At 48.1% G+C, this 19,528-nt stretch overlaps 1 protein-coding gene and 1 long non-coding RNA gene across 7 annotated transcripts in view; one reads left to right on the forward strand and one right to left on the reverse strand.

The window, feature by feature from the left end:
- The first annotated feature begins 227 nt into the window (after window positions 1-227).
- LOC142590448 (uncharacterized) overlaps window positions 228-19,528 on the forward strand; it is a 40,176-nt gene continuing 20,875 nt past the window's right edge. Inside the window, exon 1 of the long non-coding RNA XR_012830148.1 lies at window positions 228-1,064. This is a non-coding gene — a long non-coding RNA (uncharacterized LOC142590448). The remainder of the gene's footprint in view (window positions 1,065-19,528) is intronic.
- Window positions 9,211-19,528, reverse strand: part of LOC142590436 (uncharacterized) — a 63,587-nt gene continuing 53,269 nt past the window's right edge. For all 6 annotated transcript variants that reach the window (XM_075702541.1, XM_075702539.1, XM_075702538.1 and 3 more), the window contains one exon: window positions 9,211-12,641. In XM_075702541.1, the coding sequence (XP_075558656.1) occupies window positions 11,299-12,641 (1,343 nt within the window). In that variant the 3' untranslated portion in view covers window positions 9,211-11,298. The remainder of the gene's footprint in view (window positions 12,642-19,528) is intronic.

A 19,528-nucleotide genomic window follows, 5' to 3' on the forward strand; every position in this document is an offset into this window, starting at 1 on the left:
TTCCTCCATTACAACGGACAGAGGAAGCCAATTTGAGTCTGCGTTGTTCGCCAGTCTGACGAAACTCATCGGCGCCTCACGCATCAGGACTACGGCCTACCACCCGATGAGCAATGGAATGGTCGAGAGGTTTCACCGGCAGCTGAAAGCAGCACTTATGGCAAGTGAACATGACTCTTGGGTGGAAGCATTGCCTATCCTGCTCTTGGGCATACGCACAGCGTGCAAGGCAGATATCGGCTGCAGCGCTGCGGAACTTGTCTACGGCACGACGCTACGTCTGCCCGGTGATTTCTTTGCATCTGGCCAACAGCAAGCTCGCATTTCCGCCAGCGACTACGCATCTCGCCTCCGTGACATCATGAACAAGCTTCGAGCTACACCTCCGCGACAGCCCACAGAGAGCAGCAACGAGCTTGAGTCATGTAGTCACGTCTTTCTGCGGAACGACGCTGTACGACGACCACTACAAGCACCGTACGATGGGCCGTTCAAGGTTCTCCGTCGTGGGCGGAAGACGTTCACTATCGAAATGCGGGGGCGGCGGGAAGTTGTCTCGTTGGACAGACTTAAACCTGCGTACATGGAAACGCAGTCCATGACACCCACCTCCACCCCGTCGCCTGGAACCCATACAAAAGTGCCTCGTCCCAGGGCAGCGGTTTCCACCAGGGCGGAAAACGCAGCCACGCCTGATACTCGCACCTACCACACGCGCAGTGGCAGACGTCTAAATGCGCCAAATCGCCTTAACCTCTAATCACACGAGTGTTTTGTCGTGTTGATTCCGTTCGTGTTCTCACTAGGGGGGGAGTGCTGTAGTGAACACAAAAATGCCGCGGATAAGCCGCGATGCTGCCAGCGCGGAACAGAGCCGACCGCAGTCGACCGTAGCCAGCCGGCCGCCGAGAGAGGGCCGGCGCACAAAGAATAAAGATCAGTTGGCACCGAGACTCCAAGCCCCACGCCTCGTCTCTGCTTTCCTCGCGCGTGCCAATAGTGCTTGGCTTCAGCTATTGCTTCCATGGGATTGTACCACTGACTGTGTATTTCCGCGTGTTCAGGTACGTTGTTCAGTTCGGGCGGTTTGACAGTGCGGATAGTAACGTGGCGTGCGCTAGTCGATGAGTCCGTTCATTTCCTGGTATACGCGTGGGCTCCGGGATCCAGTGTAACTGAAAATCATGACCTTATAGCGTCCTCGATCACCTTGCCCCGGGATTGCCCCGAAACCAGAAAGGTGCGCTTTGCACCGCGGTGGTGGCGCACTGCGGAGGGTCGACATCGAGGACAAAACTGCACCCTGTGCAGGGTGCTTGCATACAACGCCACTTAACCCCTGGCGCGCAAAACGTGCGCGAACACGCGCGCGCGCACATTTTATTGTTTGCAGGTGCTGAGCATCCGCGGCAATCGCTCGAACCTTGTCAAACGGCGTGCTCCGACATACCTGGTTGCAAGCAAACACCAATGGATATTATAATTAATCCTGACGACCCGTTCCTGACTACCCGTTCAACGAACCTGTCCACTTTCGGTCGCTCTTCACCACAGTCAGACAAACTTGAAGAAAGCTCATCGATTGCGGCAACTACTAGCGCTTCCTTTCTCATTGCCGACATCTTCACTAGCTAACTCCGCCAACTCCGTTGCAACTGCAGCAAGCTATCGGGCCAGAGCGTCTGGCGTCTGCGGTTCTGCAGTCGGCTGTGCGCGCGCGCGTCTCGCGTCCCGCAGTGCTTGCTGGGATTGCACCCCGGCGCGCCGCCGATTTTCTCGGTGCGAGACGGGGCAACGGAAAACCGCTCCATCAGGGTGCGCTTCCGGTGATCGAGGATGGTCGGTGCGCACCGGTGCGGTTGATCGAGGATGAAAGTGCGCACCAAGGCGCCCCGGTGCGCACTGGTGCAGGTGATCGAGGACGCTATTAGTCACGCAGACGACGAACGTGGAGGCGGAGTTGTGGAGCACAGCAGTGGTTGTACGAGTGCCCTGGCAAGCTCTAAAGGCATTTTGAGAGTCCGTAAACACTCTGTAGTGGTGCTTAGCCTCTCTTGGAAATTTGTTGGCAGTGTGTTCAGCATGCTTGGCAAAATCTAGGATGGCATACAGTTCTGCCGTAGAGCTCTGAACGACATGTCTTGTGAGGTGGAGTTTACTGCCCCGCTTGGTTGCTTTCATATTTGTCCACGCCATAGTGAAGATTGGCTCCTCCTCTGATCCTCCGATAAAAGCATCCACATAGACTATATGGCAAGTGCCAGAATTGTCCTTGCCCCCCTCACGTAGTTGGTGCGTATATTTCTTGTGGCGTTTGGCGTGGGCCTGTCTTCTTGCCAATTGATCTTGTCCCATGTTCTTCGGCAGTGGCTTAGGATCCACAATCGGTACTTTCTTCCAAGGGGGACATACCCGTGAAAGCGCCGGAAGGTTTATGCCATGCCCAATTTTAACCAATGTGGCCCTTCCTGCGTTTGTGGACTTGAGGCGTGTCACATGAGTATGCTCGTGCATTGAAATAAGATCAGCAATGTCACCGAAAGCGCTGCAGCTCTTGAGTGCAGGGAGTGGCGTGTACTTTGACAATCCTGTCATTACTCTCCTTGCCTCGTTGTTGAGGCGTTCCAGAGTATGTAGCTGTGTTCGAGTGATGGGGTGAAAAGGGGCGCCAGACAGGATGCGAGAATGCAGGAAAGCCTGCACAAAGTGTCTCATTTCTTTTTCTTTAATGCCCCTTGCAAGCTCGGAAATCCTGCGGAGGATTTGAGTGACCTCCTTGGTGACCTTTACTGTTTGATTGTATCACGTTATGGATATATACACTGCTCGTCTAAAAACATTCCGAGTAAGCGGATGACCCGCTTCCTGAGAATGGGTGTCTGTCCGATCGAGAGATGGGCGCTGGCTTTCTCCTCGTCCTTCGACTTTGACCTTTTCCCACCGTAGATAGCGACAAACTCGGTCTTCTCCGGTGCTAGCGTAAACCCTACCTCCCTCGTGAAGCTCTCGATAGTATTCCACGCCGTCTGCAGGGCCTCCTCTTGTTCTCTTAGGGAACGTCGCGTAGTCCACAGTCTCACATCATCTGCGTAGATAGCGTGCTCAATGCTTGTGATTGTCTCTAGTTTTACAGGAAGAGCTGCTAAGACGATGTTGAATAATGTTGGAGAGATTACGGCTCCCTGTGGGACTCCAACCCCGTTATGATGATAGGAGCTGAGGTCGCTGCGTACTTAAACTTGAAACATTCTGTCTTGCAGGAACGCAGCAATAAAGTTGTGCGTGTTGTCTTTGATACCCATTTCTCGTATCGCCTGCACGATAAAGGCATGGGGAAGGCTATCACAAGCTTTCCTGATGTCCACCCCCACAACTATGCGAGGACACGAGGACGAGACATAGAGCACGTCCTCTTTTAGGCGGAGCATAATATCTCGAGTAGAAAGACCAGGCCGGAATTCGTATGGAGTGTGAAGCAGAAGACAATTTACCTCCAACCACGATATTAACCTTGCGTTCACTATGCTCTCCAAAAGTTTGCACAGACATGACATAAGCGAAACTGCTCTTAAGTTTCCCAGGCAGTTCGGTGGTTTGTTCGCTTTCGGAATAGGCTTGACAATAAAGTGGCGCCATTCTAGTGGGAGAGTTCCTTCTTTCCATATACGGTTAAACTCCGCCAGAAGAGTAATTTTGCAACCTTCGATTGTGCTGCAACGATTCAATCAACCCCTGGTGTGCCACGCTTGTTAATTTTGCGTATGGAGTCTTCGAACTCGCGGGCCGTGAAGGGCTGGTTTAGATCATCGTGTCCGTCTTGGTCATCGTCCCTCGCATAGGTTCTATTTATGGTACTATTTGACTGGGGAAAAATATATCTGCCGCTTTCTCTGCGAGTTCGGCATTGGTGATGCCTTCTTTCAAGGCAACACGGGCTACGGCGTCTGACGTTTTACGTTGCCCAAGAAGAGATCTCAATATAGCCCACGCCCTGCTTGAATTAGTCGATCCGTTGAGTTGCTCGCACACCTGCTTCCAATGCTCGGAAGCTAGCTCTCCTGTATACTTCTCGATTTCCTCTTGTAAAGAGCATAGTTCGTAGTGTCCGGGGGTGCCCCTTCGCTCGATAAGAAGACAAAGTCTGGGCCTGTGGTTCCACAGATGCAGGAGGTGCCCATCCGAATTAGGTTGGTCCGGAGAAATCCGAAGTGTTTTAGTTGCTGTGCGCTTGGCACGCGTCATAGCTTGCGTTAAAAGTCAAGATTGTTAACTGGACCGTTTTCTTCTAGCAGCATCCGATATTTGTCCCGGTGCGCAATCGTACAATCCCGTTTGTATGACGATGGGTGGCACGAGGGACCATTTGTTCTCACTGTGATGGCAATTGGAAGATGATCACTGCCAAGAGAGTCCTCTAGAAGTTTCCATTGGCAGGTTCTGGGTCTCGAGGACCATGTTAGGTCTGGCGTCATGTCTGCTTGCCTTGTGTCCTGTCCAAGCCTTGTATGGCATTGCGGCAGAATGGGCGTCTTGCGCTGGAGTTTGAGGTATAGTAGCGGCGCCTGGTGGTGGTGCGGGAAACATCTGGGTCGTACCAGCTTGGGTCGTATTGAGCCCTGGCTGTGGCGAAGCACGTTTCTAGGCCGAGTTTTGCGTCGATTCGCACTTTTTTATGCCCTCTTGCGAGTGCGAAAAGGCTCGTCACTTCTCACAGACCACGCCGACCACGCTGCGAGCTCGCCGCAGCCTATAGTTTAACGAAAACGGACTCTCCGTGTGCCGTGGGACGTAATGCTGGGAGCAGAAGGAATCGGTGATGCCGATCCGGAGAGACCTAGCCCAGCCTCGAAAAGGCGTCACCGTCATTACTTCTGCGTCGTGGGCTGCCATGAACAAGAAGGCCTGAATCCCAACATCAGATTCTACCGTTTTCCTTCAAGGCCTCGCGAAGTGGAGCGTCGGGCGCGCTGCATAGCTGCAGTTCGTCGCGCCGAGTAAGCGAAACTTCGTGCCATGCTGACTGCTTCGCCTGTCTTGAAGCTTGCTTGATTATCTGCGTTCGAAATTTCGCTCTTTTGCACCTACAGTCCCGACAGCAGACCGACATAGCAGCAGGCATGGCTGGTAATTCACGATTCGAGACCCGGCCACAGCGACAATTAACAATTCGACCGATGCGAAGTGGTGAAGTGTGTGCAAATGAGCACAAATGGTCGGGCTCATTCGATGACAATTCACTACTCCACTACGAGCAGCACAGGTTAAGAGAGTTAAATGCGCTCATCCTTGATCTCAAGCCAGCACGTTGAAGCAGCGCAGCAAGGCAGTATTGATTGCAGCACATCGATGTTCGAGCGCTGTCATTAAAAGCTACATCAAGCGAGCAACGCACAAGCTCGCGCTACAGCGCGATTCGCACGCACGTGCGAGCTCACATCCATTGCATCAGTTTAGCGGCATGCAGTCAACAAAGATTGCAGGAGGCTCGCCGTTTGGCGGCATGTCGAAAGACCGCTGCCGTCGCGGCGCGTACGATCGTGCGCTCGAGCAGTTCGTACACCGCGGCGCGTACCGTCGTGTGCTCGAGCAGTTCCGTACACATGATGTCTGCTTATTGCTGCTGTGGATTCATTTATAGCACGCATTTCCTCGCGTTTGTGCGCATGATTCTAGCAGCTAGCGTGCCAACCTTCTGCAGTTCCACGACGTACGCGACTCGCTTCACTTGCGATTGACACCGTGCTAAAACTTCGCCGCCTAATTCTTGAATGGCGTACACGTATTCGGCGCTGCATAATTTCTTGCCTTTACGCAGCGTGCCACCCCTGAAAAAATCTTCGGCGCCCGATATACGCAGCAGGCCGTGCTACAACACAACCGAAAGTGGCGGGTCCATATTGTAAACGTGCTTTCCGAAGCAGACGACCGAGCTTGGTACGACCCATTTTAGGACAGAGGGCGCTTTTTAGCACCTTTCTCGCAGCGCCCCCTGGGCAATGCAAGAGCCCCATAAAGAGCGATAGTCCATAATGGTCAAACTCTTCCATGATACGACGACCACGTGGGCTGCACTTATTATAGTTCCAGGCTACGTGTTGAGCATTGAAGTCTTGACAGATTAGAATTGTATCCTTGGGATACATCTTCCGAAAATGTATGTAGCTAAAGTCTACCGAGGTGCCCTTAGTCTTCCTTCGTGCGTTTTCTGGGCGTATGTACACAGAAAAAAACAACTATTATTCTTTCGGGCGAAAGTTGAATGGAGCATCCAGTAACATTAGCAATATTCGAGCACCAAGGCTCAGTGTCGAGCTTTGTGTGGGTGAGTCTTCGATCCAGATACACAGCTTTGCACACAGGTGTGTCGGTGTCTTCGGGGAAGCGATAGCCCTCGAAGTATGGTAAGCGTGGCATAAAGCAGTTCACCTCCTGCAATGCCACGACGGCGGGTCTGAGACTGTTATGCGACAGGCCCTAACATAAAGTCATGTCTGCTTTTTTTCTTTTTGAAGGAGCGGCAGTTCCACTGAATCACTGTTGGGACGGCTTCCGCCACATCCCGACCGTGACCGCAAACATTAACTTGAGTGATCAGCTGAGCCATGTTGTGTGTGAGCCATCTGCGTCGGAGCTATCTGTACAGACAGCAAAGGCACCATATTAACTCATGCGGCCGTGGTAAGACCTCCGAAGGAGAGCGTTCCATGGTGCATTGGGCGCTGCATGATGGTGCGAACGGATGTTTCGATAGCTCGTTCTATCATCGTTTGTACCCTTGACACGATGTTATGTTCTATTTGTGCCAGGTGTGCAGAGAAGATGGCTTCGTAATCAGGATGAATTTGTGGTTTTGGCCGCGTTTCTAGCAGCTTATTCTGGCTCTGCTCTGGTGCCCCGACAGTGATAGTTTCATGGATTTGTCTATGAACCTGTGCACCTTCATTTGCTGAGAGTGAGGCGAGGACAGACTCACCTGTAATTTTGGCGTGACTCACATTCGCGTGTTCTAGCGCTTCGCTGTTAGCCATTTTGACGAAATTAGCAAAGGCATGTTTGCTGTGGTCGAAAAGCGGTTTATTTCCGGCGGTATTGCAGGAGTTGATGGAGCGCGGGGAGGCCCAGTGTAAGAGTTGTGTCTCAGGGTCACTGTCTTTTGAGGGCGCTCATGAACTTCCTATTGTGAACCCATGGAGTTCTGGCTTTGCTTCTGAGGGCATTTTGACTTCACGTGCAGCTGTTTGTTGATCTGTATGCTCTGAGGGCAGTCTTGAGCCGTTGCAAGGTGTTTACCCCCCCAATTGCGGCATTTCGGCCCCTGGTTGGGACAGACCTCATCACTGCTATGCAGCTTTCCGCCACATGTGGCACAACGCGGTCTGTTAAAATTCGGACAATGCTGTTTTCCGTGTCCTAATTTGTGGCACGTCTCACAAGTGTAGACCTGTGACTTGAACGGATAGACTAGTATTGTGAAACACTTGGGCCCGATTTTGTATGGAAGGCTAGTCCCTTTAAAAGTGACTGCAGCGGTGCCTTTCTCCCCAATGGGGCGAGCGCTGACAATGTCGCACTTCCGGCAGTGTAGAGTCATGGTAAGCTGCTCGGCAGTCATTCCTCCTGCGTTGCGGATAATGCCCCACATTTGACCCTTTTCTATGGCCTCGTATGCTTGAAATACAGTTGGCTTGCCATTTATTGGAAGCTGTATTAAAGACAGAACGACATCTCGTGTCGCGATGATCGGTGTCAACCGCTATTTGATTACTCCTGTCCAAATATCTGACCTGAACGATCGGGTCAGCTTCCCTTTAATGCGTTGAGGGAGCGTTGTGCATGTGATTCCAAAGTGCCTCATCAATAACAATGAAATTTTCATCCATGATTCTGCATGGCTCTGGAGGTTTTAGGATCACAGTGTGAGCATATGAACGGCGTTGGGTGCGCGTTCGCTTGTTTCTTCGCTGGATCGTGGCGTTTATATGTAACGGTTTTCCATGCTCCTTGTTCGCTGTCATCTTCGCGAGTAGACACCGAGTCCGAGTCATACGCATTAAACTATGGCGTTGCGTTGCCGTTGTAGTGAGAGACGCCATGACGAAACGCAGCCTTGGGTTTAGCTGCTGCAGCTGCAGCTATCGCGGACAGTGTTCCGCGTGAGCGTTTCTGCCCATGCTTGGCGGTGGGTACAATGAGTAGGTATGAGACGAGTAAATCATCGTACTTGCCTTTGCTCCCTCTTGGTGGCTCAGGATCAGCAAGTGGAGCGAATGGATTCACGTCTGGACGCAGCGGCGTCTCTCGAAGCGGTGGTGTCCACCATGGCATCGGTCGAGGTGCTCGTTAGGGTTAGCGCATTCTCTGGCATGAGGGCGTCTTCAAACTGCTCTAATTCCATGTCCTCGGGTAATAGAACATTCAAAGCTGCCTCTGGGTAATCCATAACCACGGTCGATGCGACTTTTGGGCCCCAAGGCCCAAAGTAACAGGAGGAAGACAGTGACTGTCGGAGATGAAAATGCACACGTCTGTTCAACTCGGCCACCCGGTGGCGAGTCTCCTATGGCCATGGGGGTGACATTTATCATACTTTTGCTTCAGTTTGAGGTTCATTTCTGTACACATAGTGTTTTAAGTTTTCGAAGGCTATTAGAATATAGTTGTATTGACAAAGTGCCTACTTTAACGTATCAAATATTTGCATGCCCTTAATCGAAACAGTAAACCCTTGTATTTATTATCTTAAAAGCATGTCTTGTACACAATTTTGTCGGTGAGGAAATTCCTGATGACAAACTAGTACAACTGCAATTCAGAAAGCATCTTTTTCAAATTTCGAAAAACAGGATTGGCTCAATTTCAATGCTTCCGCACACAAATGTATTAAACAGTGCAGGCTTATATGTTCAATTCAATACGTAAAGTTTATACAAATATTCCCATAACTATATGTCGCACTAGTGCTTATAGAAATGCTGGTACATTAGTTGAAATAAAATGTAAGAATGACTTACGCATGGTGGACTTGACATTCGACTCAAACATAGATTACTCATCTATGTTACTTATAACAGGCTCCTTTTGTGTTAATAATGAAGTTCCAACTGCGGTCATTCAACTTCTCTTGCAGCCCCAGATATAATAAAATGCTAGCATCCCTATATTGCATGCCGTCAATAACTTATTGAAATATCAAGAACAGACAACGAATACTCACCAAACACTGGCATTTATTTGATGCTCTGATGAAACACAGTGGAAAGCTAGCTTACTGAACAATCAATTCCTCTAAAAAAGTACCTATTTGTAAAAAAAAGAAAGGCACGAATAGAATAAGATCAAAAGAATCCACGATGAACCATGTAGACCAGAACCAAGAGCCAACAAATACATGAATTGGTCTAAGAGAACAAGTTCATATGTACCAAAGAGAACACTGAAAAAAAAACAGCCTAAAGAACACATCATTTAGACATCTGTAGTGTAACAATTATTACAGTTAACGTACATAGTTTGTAGGGGCATGCAAACAGTAATTTTGAAGACACGAATGAACATGAATTACTTTTCAAATAATGAAAAGCCACAATATAACAAAGCAAATAGCTGTTTTTGCCGACTCCTTTTAATTAAAGTTTAACTGTATTTTGATTTTTTTCTCAGCTACAACGGCTTTATGTGGGTTCTCATAAATCCTTTTGCTCTGTGTTCCATAACGTGTTGAGAGAAGATCTAGAGAAAATATGGTAACCCCACAAAAGTGTTTCAGAAACGCATTAAGAGCAAGCTTCAGCTTGGGGGCTCCCATCTACATACATGGGAAAGGAGAGATCATTTTTCTTGACAACTACTGCACGAAACCAGATGAGGTTTGTTGCATATAAAACAAATAGAATGTAGTGACTGTTGGTAGTGAATTTTTTATTTAGGCCATCAATCTTTTAATAGCTATTGTTGAAAATCACGAAGTTTCAAAAAATGACACTATCAAATTTACAACTTTGGTAACTCAGCAATGAAAAATACTGCAATTCTGTAAAATGCTCCAAATAGGACACCTAAAGTGGACAATATTTAGGTATGAAAGCGTTAAAATAAGCCACTAATAAATGAGTAGGACATCTGCAAGGTTCCTGTAAACAGTGTAACAAGTTGACAAGATATACATTGATACATCAAATTTGTCTGCTTTGGAATATCTAGCATATGCAGTTTACAGAGCTACGATATCTATTCCAGGTGCAGAGTTAAAAATTTATGAAGTTCTGGCTCTACTTTTTTTAAAATGAAAAATCTTTGTAAATTCCTGTTATAATATTCAGGCCTTCAAACTAAATTATCCCTCCAGCAGTCACCAGAATTTAGCTTTTTCTCTCAAATGCAACAAATTTCGTTACAATCAGCCCACTGGTTATTTCAGAAAAGCATTTCTGCGTTTTACATGTATTTGAATAGGCGGCATCAAAGTTGGGCCCGAGTTAAAGCTTGCTCTCAGGAGCATGCGGAGACACTTGTCCCACCTGATGCAGTAGAACAGTACGTAACATGCTACACGAATGTAGATTTTTAATTCAGACTCTAGGTCAACGAGATTGTTAAACTACCCTACAGTATGGAAAAATGGAACAAATTGTTTTTGTAACAGTGTATTTGCCGAATAGTGCATTGCAGTATGTTTTGTGTGACACATTTGTTTTCATATATGTATAATGTGCATTAGTAATTAGCGTTAATTCTTTCGGTTTCAATTCTACGTGAGTATACATTCTGTTTCACTTGAATTCATTTTACACATATATGTATGTATATATTATATATATGCATTATGTCTGACACTCGTGTTATTGGGACTTAGGCAATTCTAGCTTAATATGTAATACCTAACCCTATGCTCTGTCACTGCTTGTGAAAAAGGGCTGCGGACCTTGTCAAGCCATAAAAGGCTTTCGGTTCGCGGTCCTCAATATCGTGGTGTTGAAAATAAAGTGAATTGAATTGAATCATGGTGCTGCGCTCTCCAAGTAAGTTCAAGTGATGAGGACCTGAAGCAGGCAATGCAACTATATGGCCGGTCACTTGTATGAATGCACCGGTGTATCTTCAGGGCATTCTTCTACGAGAATCACTGAAGGCAGAGTGGGCAATGAAATGGCTTCTCGCCTCATGTGTTTCCTAAGGTTGCCCTTGTGTGAGAATTTCCGAGAGCAAGAAAGGCACTGATATGGCTTCTCGCCTGTGGGTGTGCAGGTGGGCTTTCAGGTGACGCTTGATTGAGAAGCTCTGAGAGCATGAAGGGCACTGCTATGGCTTCTCGCCTGTGTGGGTGCGCAGGTGGGCTTTCAGGTGGTGCTTTTGTGAGAAGCTCCGAGTGCATGAAGGGCAGTCAAATGGCTTCTCGCCTGTGTGGGTGCGCAGGTGGGCTTTCAGCTGGTGCTTTTGTGAGAAGCTCCGAGTGCATGAAGGGCAGTCAAATGGCTTCTCGCCTGTGTGGGTGCGCAGGTGGGCTGTCAGGTGGGGCTTTCGTGAGAAGCTCTGAGTGCATGAAGGGCAGTCAAATGGCTTGTCGCCGCCTGTGTGGGTGCGCATGTGGGTTTTCAGGGTGCTATTTTGTGAGAAGCTCTGAGAGCATGAAGGGCACTGATATGGCTTCTCGCCTGTGTGGGTGCGCAGGTGGGCTTTCAGGCTGCCCTTTTCTGAGAAGCTCCGAGAGCATGAAGGGCAGTCAAATGGCTTCTCGCCTGTGTGGGTGCGGAGGTGGGTTTTCAGATGGCACTTTTCTGAGAAGCTCCGAGAGCATGAAGGGCAGTCAAATGGCTTCTCGCCTGTGTGGGTGCGCAGGTGGGCTTTCAAGTAACCCTTGATTGGGAAGCTCTGAGAGCATGAAGGGCACTGATATGGCTTCTCGCCTGTGTGGGTGCACATGTGGGCTTTCAGGCCGCTCTTCCACGAGAAGCTCCGAGTGCATGAAGGGCAGTCAAATGGCTTCTCGCCTGTGTGGGTGCGCAGGTGGGCTTTCATGTGGCCTTTTTCTGAGAAGCTTCGAGTGCATGAAGGGCAATCAAATGGCTTCTCGCCTGTGTGGGTGCGCAGGTGGGCTGTCAGGTGGGGCTTTCGTGAGAAGCTCTGAGTGCATGAAGGGCAGTCAAATGGCTTGTCGCCGCCTGTGTGGGTGCGCATGTGGGTTTTCAGGGTGCTATTTTGTGAGAAGCTCTGAGAGCATGAAGGGCACTGATATGGCTTCTCGCCTGTGTGGGTGCGCAGGTGGGCTTTCAGGGTGCCCTTTTCTGAGAAGCTCCGAGAGCATGAAGGGCAGTCAAATGGCTTCTCGCCTGTGTGGGTGCGCAGGTGGGCTTTCATGTGGCCTTTTTCTGAGAAGCTTCGAGAGCATGAAGGGCAGTCAAATGGCTTCTTGCCTGTGTGGGTGCGCAGGTGGGCTTTCAGGTGGGCTTTCAGGTGGGGCTTTCGTGAGAAGCTCCGAGAGCATGAAGGGCAATAAAATGGCTTCTCGCCAGTATGGATGCTGGCATGTGCTTCCAGAAGAAATAGTTCATCAGCCACATAGTCACATAGCTGACATCGGTGGAGGCATCCTTGCTTTGAGTAGTCAAATTTGGCAGGTGACGCAGAAATTGAAGGCCCCGATGCTGCACAAATAAAAAAAGTAAATAAGAGTTTTTAGGAAATGCCAAAAACGAACACCGATGCTAACTTTATTGACAAGCTATCTTTTTCATTTGATTTGGGAGATCTTCAGGGTGACCTTAAGCATGATGAAAGAAAGAACTAATGCTCATTTTTATTTACTCAATATTTCTGCATTTGAATGCTTCATGACCCTGTTTGTGAAGTCCACTTATAAAAGGAATTTTTCAGAAAGCTAAAGAATTACAAAGTGACAGAATGTGGAGTGCTTGACTACTCTCTCCTATGACCCTTAGAGAACACTTCAAAAATGCTTTGACCAAGCCTGCGCTCATACCTCAATGATAACTTGACACCCGGTAACCACATTAGGCACTTGCAAAATTTGTTATGATTCGCTGGCACAACAAATTTGTTTTATATGAGACTTCATCAGCGAGTTTCTTCTTGACCACACAATGAACTTTGGCTATGTTATCGTAAGTTGAGATTGCAAAGAGCCGGCTAGGAAATTCCGCAGTTTTCGTCACATAACCTGCCAACACCTACAACCCGCGTCCTCTTTCAGAACAGCCCAGAAAGAAAAAAAGAATAATGTGCGTCTATAACCCAAGGTAAGAACTGCCTACGCAACCCCTAGATGTTTACAAAACAGCATCCATTTGGGGATAAACCACTTGTCCATGTCATATCTTAAGCCAATGACTGCTTTACTGTTTCCGGAGACGGGAGTTGGGCCGGTGAGCACGGCCTATCGTGGCCCAAGTTCTACTTTTCCAGCACCATGTGCACTATTCACTAACTGCTAAATGCAATATGGCGACCCACACAGAGGAGGAAAATGACCGACCGTGCAGGAGAGAAGGGAGATTCAACACACAGGGGTGAAAAAAGGGTGGGATTCCCCAGGAGATAGTGAAAGTATGAGTACTTGAAACCCTTGCCCTGAAGTGTGGCTTTGGGGCAGCGCACGCTGTGTTGTCATGGAGTGAAACTTCAAATCCGAATTCCAGTAATTCACACCCCGATCCTGACCTTAGGTAAATTTTTTACGATGTTTGGTGCAGCTTAGAGATGCAAAAATACGGCAACTTCTTTTGGAGTGCGCTCTGCTCCTTGTGCTCTGCCATCGCAAAATATTGGCAAATGATTGCTGGAACTGACAAGGAATGGTATGCTCCCTTTGCAAAGCACAGTGGATTTTAACACACTAGCAGGTGAAGGTATTGTAGTATTTGCGAATGGAGGCACCAAGCACCATCGGTGGCTCCGACGGAATGACACACACACACTAGTTTCATATCGTGCCCAACTTACCCCTGGGTTCCAGCGAGGGTGCTTATATATATATATATATATATATATATATATATATATATATATATATATATATATATAATTTAACAGGCATGTTCGTCTCCGCAACATGGGCACGGCGTTTGAAAAAGGGCCACTAGCACAAGGCAGCCAGATTGAAAAACTGACACAGTGAGACACACACGAACGTCAACTTCTTCCTCCGTGCTGGCACAGCACTGGCGCCGAAGTGCTCCCGTACAACACACTTCGGAACGGTGCGGTGGGTTGCGCCACCAACCTCTTGCTATTTTAATGCCCAATGTCCTATTTATGAATTCCAATAAACAAACTTCGTGAAACCCTATTGTGAACTTTGTTTTTGTACGCCCTTGTTGTTTCTAGTTTACCTAACTTTTTCCAAGCTTCAAGTCGCCTTTTACTAATCTCCATTCCGGACATGGTTATTTTCCCCCTGCTCTTGATGAACCCAAGGGCTTCAAGGACGCTAGTGATTCCTAAATCGACCGCTGCGCAGATATCTTCACATTCTAATATGCCTTGCTCCATTGCTCCATGCTCCATTCCTCTCCATGCTCCTCTCACCGGCGGCACCTCCTCTCCTTGCTCCAGCAAGGAGAGGAGGCGGTGGCTTGCAGCACCAAGCGCTTGCTACTATACTGCTTAATATCCTACCTAGGTTAAAAAAGAAAAAAAAACATGATTTCCCACAACCAAATTTTCTGACCCCCTATTGTGAACTTTGCCTTTGTACATCTCCGTTTTTTGTCGTTTCCCTACTTTCTTCCACCAATTTTCCTACCACCTCTTACTAATCTCTATTGCGAACATGTGTACTTTTCACTTACTCTCGCTGAACCCAAGGGCTTCAAGGCCAGTGGTGGCTACGTCAACCACTGGGAAGATGTCTTCACATTCTAATACAGTCGAACCCGACTATATGGAATCCTTTTACATCGAATTATTCTATATATCGAACAATTTCTGGACACGGTATAGTTACAACGAGTATATATTGGCCTCGAGTTCCACCACTGGAAAAGCTGGCGCCACCGTCGGCGTGACGTGCTAGGAGGGGTCACGTGGGCATAGCGGCCACTTCGGCTGCTTCGGGAGCGCCGAAGCGAGCTGAAAACGAGTTTTAATTCCCTCGTACGCAGCGGTCCTCATTTAGTGGCAAAATTTTCCCGCTTCGAGTGTCTCCTTTACAACGCTTGAAATCACTACAATAGGTAGTGGCTGCCTTTGAAGGCGCGCAATATGGTAGGCTACTGCTCGGTGCCGCAGGGCCGGACGCACGTAACGGAGGTCAGTGTCAGCCTTGTTCAAACGTAGCCGCAGGACAAGAAGCTGCGTGAATCTTGGCTCGCGAAACATAAAACCGGCAAACAGTCATCGGCTACAAGTCGGGTATTCAACAAGGACAGAGGCGAGGAAGATTTCTGCTACGGCGCCCGGTCTGCGATGATCTGAAAACGCGCACTGAGACGCTCGCCCGAGTCCGCTGCCCTAATAATGTCATGATGGTTTGGTCTATGAACTTGTCGATCCTATAGATACTGGCAATTTCAGTGGAGTGGAAAGGCGGCGGTAAGAAGCGCATTTAAAAAAAAGCATGGCATATGGTCATGTTTGTGTTATGAATTAATGCACTAGATTACAAAAAAAAGAGCAGCGGGAAATTGCACGCTGAGAACTCCAGTGCGACGCAACTCGAGAAGTAATATTGAAAGGTCAAAGAATTTAGAAGAAAAAAAAAATTGAATCGTCGCGACGGCACATCACAGTCCCCGTAGGCGTCGAAGTCTCTACAATGAAATCATTTTTGAACGGTTCTGATAGCACCCACGCAACAATGGTTGCTTGTATACTGCCATATGCTCATATTCTGCGGCCTAAAGCTCATGGCACGGGGCGAAAACGCGCGCGCGGAGAAAGCGAAACAGTGTGCGGACAAGCATGCAGACGCGCAGTCGGTCGCTGCGAATGTGCGCGATCGCAGCATTGAGGCTTCGTTCTATTACGCTCCATTTACTTATACAAACACTATAAGAACATATTTCACATAGTTTGCTCTCAGCGTTTACCTACCTTTCACGCAAGAAGCCGGTTCGGCAGACTCCATCGCGGCGACCGCGCGCAGTGGCGTTCACTGTACGTATTCGGTAAAGAGAGAGCATCTGTAAACGATTGTGTGCTTTCAGTTTGCCCAAGATTATTATTTAGACAGTAAAAAACTTCTCTCGTTTCGAAAGTACTTACAGAAATGTCCGGGAGAGCTCGCGCGTGGTGTTTTCAGTGAGCGTTGACAGCAAAACCTATGAGGAGCGCGCCGCGTGATCCCGCATACTACGCCAGCGAGGCGCTTCCGATAGATGGCGACTCCGTAACTCCTCGCCGCCAATAGCAAAAATTACGCTTTCATCGAACAAAAATAGCAGCGACTCCCGATATATCGAATGTCGCTTGGCAGAAAGTGATCCCGGAAGCTGGCTTTCCCTCGTGGTCACAGAAAAACTCGGCGGCGCGGCTCCAACCAACCGGTCTCCTTAACGTGACCACGCTGCCTCGGACGAGCCATCGACATCCCCCTGCTAAATATGATCCTGGCCCGCCCGCAGCGCTTGCTCAGACAGCCAACCAGAGGCTCTTGTGCTCTCGTTGTGCAAAACGCCGAAAGATGCCGAAAGTGCGAGTTGTCTTGCTGCTTTTCTGGTTCACTGTGTGCGTGCTATGTGGGCCTTCTCCCACAGTGTTGCTGTGATGAAGCGGCAGAATTCGCCCTTCGTCGTGAGGCTCGAAATCATAAATCGGGTCAAACGCGGTGAGAAGTCGGATATCCCCTCAGCGTACAAGATTCCGAGGAGCACTCTCATCACGATCATGAAGAATAAGGGGGAGATTAGGGCTAAAGCGGCCAAACTCGCGACCCGATGCCTGTGGCGTGCACCGTGCACTAGTCCGGTGCTTCTACACGAATGTAGAAAGTTGCGGCCTCAGCTGCTGTAACTCCTTAGACAATGTGGAAAAGTGCTTGCGTCGTAGGCAGCGAAATTGCTCCAGCAGAAGAAAATATAGGACTATTTCATGCAAGACTAAGCTAGTTTCATTAATAAAGTAATTTTATAAATAGAATGTGCTTTTATGACATCCAATTATTTAGCAGGCTTATATCGAATTATGCTCTATATCGAACTGATAGGCATTTTTTTGCGAATTCGTTATAGCCGGGTTCGACTGTAACACACGCTCTATCGTTTCCCTACTGTACCGCAGCAAACACATGCTTCTTCTTCCTTCTTATATCTCGCTTTATAAGTGCGTGTTCCAAGGCATTCTGATCTCGCTTCAAAATGTAATGAGCTTCCCTTTGAGTTATCATAAATTGTTTCTTTTCTGATTTAGCTTTTTTCTCTTACGAAGTTACTCATGGTAAGTTTCTTTTTTCATTGCAACCACCCATGAGATTATTTCAGTTTCTGACTTTTCGCTTGATGTTCTTTGTTGCTGTGTTCCTCACCACACAGGCCGCATACTTGCTGGTAAGCTTCCTAGTTCTTTTACTCCACTATGAAGGAATGTTATTCTTGTACAAACACCTGAACACTCTCCCAATTTATTCACTTTCTTCCATATTGCTCAGTTGTTATTCACGATTAATTTGTGTGTGAGCTTCCCTCACCTCAAAACTTGTCCAGCCCATATCACTCTGGATAGCTTCATTTATAGTCTTCCCGTGAGTGCCCAATGCGAGGCGTCCTGCTGACATTTGGTTCCAATCGAGTCCTAATTGTATCCCTGATTTCAAGCAAACAACCGCATTTCCAAATGTAAGTCTTGGAACCATTAGATCTTTCCACATACCCCACAGCACCTCGCACCTATTGTATCTCCCTAGTGCTCTGTGTTTCGTTATGGCCGCATTTCTCTTCCCCTTTACTTTATTATTTTTTTCCTGTGTCTCCTTACATTTATTGCCTTCATTTATCTGTATACCAAGGTGTTTATATTCTTTTACGCAAGATATTTCCTGGTGCTGTCTGTCACTGTCTGTTCGCTGTTTTTAATTAATACTATTGCACCTCATTTTTTAACACTACATTTCAGACCTAAGTTATGGCCTTCCTGTCCACAGAATTGGCCAGACAATGCATGTCACTTTGCGTGTTAGCTAGCAACGCAATGTCATCCGCACAAAATAAACCTGGAAGCTGCTGCTCTAATACTGTGCCGGCCTGCTCGTATGAGAGATTAAACCAAATATTACTTCATTCTAGCCCTTTTCCCTCCTCGCCATGAACATCATAAACAGCAGTGGGGATAACGAGCACCCCTGCCTCAGCCACATGTTGATATCAACCTTCTCCTCGCTCCTCATCCCTTCCCATTCATCGCAAACTGTATTTTCTAGGTAAATCACTCTTATAAGCTGTAGACAGTCGTCGCCTATGCCTTCCTCTTTTGGGGATCAACCGGCACCCCGCATGCCACCATGTTGAATTACGCTGGCTTGAGGCTTGTTTGGAACCGCTGGTGGCTTCAATTGGATTGGTGTCGCAGCTAGGTGTCATGAGCCGCCACCCGATTTCAAGGGTTAAGCCTTATCCATCCATCGATCGTGAACGGTTACCATTGCCACTTGTGTGCAGCGTGCGTCTCCCGGGATATTCTCGCCTTTCGGAAGTGAATTTTTGCTGTGTGTTCTCGACACTATGGCCACTACTCACGCCTCTCCGCCGAACTTTGCAAAGAAGAAACGCGGCAACTACACCACCTTAACTTTGGAAAAGAAAGCTGCGATCATTGAACTCATGGAGAAAGGACGGACGCAAGCTGACGTGGCGAAGCAGTTCCAGCTGTCCAAGCAAGCAGTTTCAGATTACATCCGAAAGAAGAGCAAGATACTGTCTGCCTTCGAGAATTCACTCGAAAGAAAAAAACGGACCGCCAGGGTGATCATTTGCATCTGGAAGACGCATTTAAATTGGGGCTTAAAGGGGTGCGGACGAAGAATCTTCCAGTTTCTGGTGACACGCTTGAACATAAGGCCGAAGATCTCGCCATCAAGATGAACATTGACAACTTTAAGTTCACTGACGGATGGCTGCGCAGCTTTAAGAAAAGGCATGGAGTATCCTTTAAGAAGATGTGCGGTGACAGTGGAGCCGTCAACCAGGCAGGCTGTGGTGGCAGAATACTGCCGCAATGATTTGATCTTTCTTCTGCAAAATTACAGCCCTGACGACATTTTTAATTGCGATGAAACGGTTTTATTCTTTAGGATGCTGGACCGTTTGCTGTATTTCTCAGGTGATCCAAGTACTGGAGGGCGGCTCAGCAAAGAAATAATTACGGTTACGGTCGGTGCGAGCGCGACCGGTACCGAGAAAATTCCACTTCTTGTGATTGGAAAGTCGCAAGACCGCATGTGCTTAAAGGGCCCCAGAAACCTGCCAGTATGGTACATGAGCAATTTAAAGGCATGGATTACGCAATCATCATTCGAGGGTTACCTGCGCCGCATGGACGGAATGTTTCGATCCCAGCAATGCCAAGTGGTGATTTTTGTCGA

This window comes from Dermacentor variabilis, chromosome 8 (assembly GCF_050947875.1).
Source record: "Dermacentor variabilis isolate Ectoservices chromosome 8, ASM5094787v1, whole genome shotgun sequence".
In the NCBI taxonomy this organism is placed as follows: Eukaryota; Metazoa; Arthropoda; class Arachnida; order Ixodida; family Ixodidae; genus Dermacentor; species Dermacentor variabilis.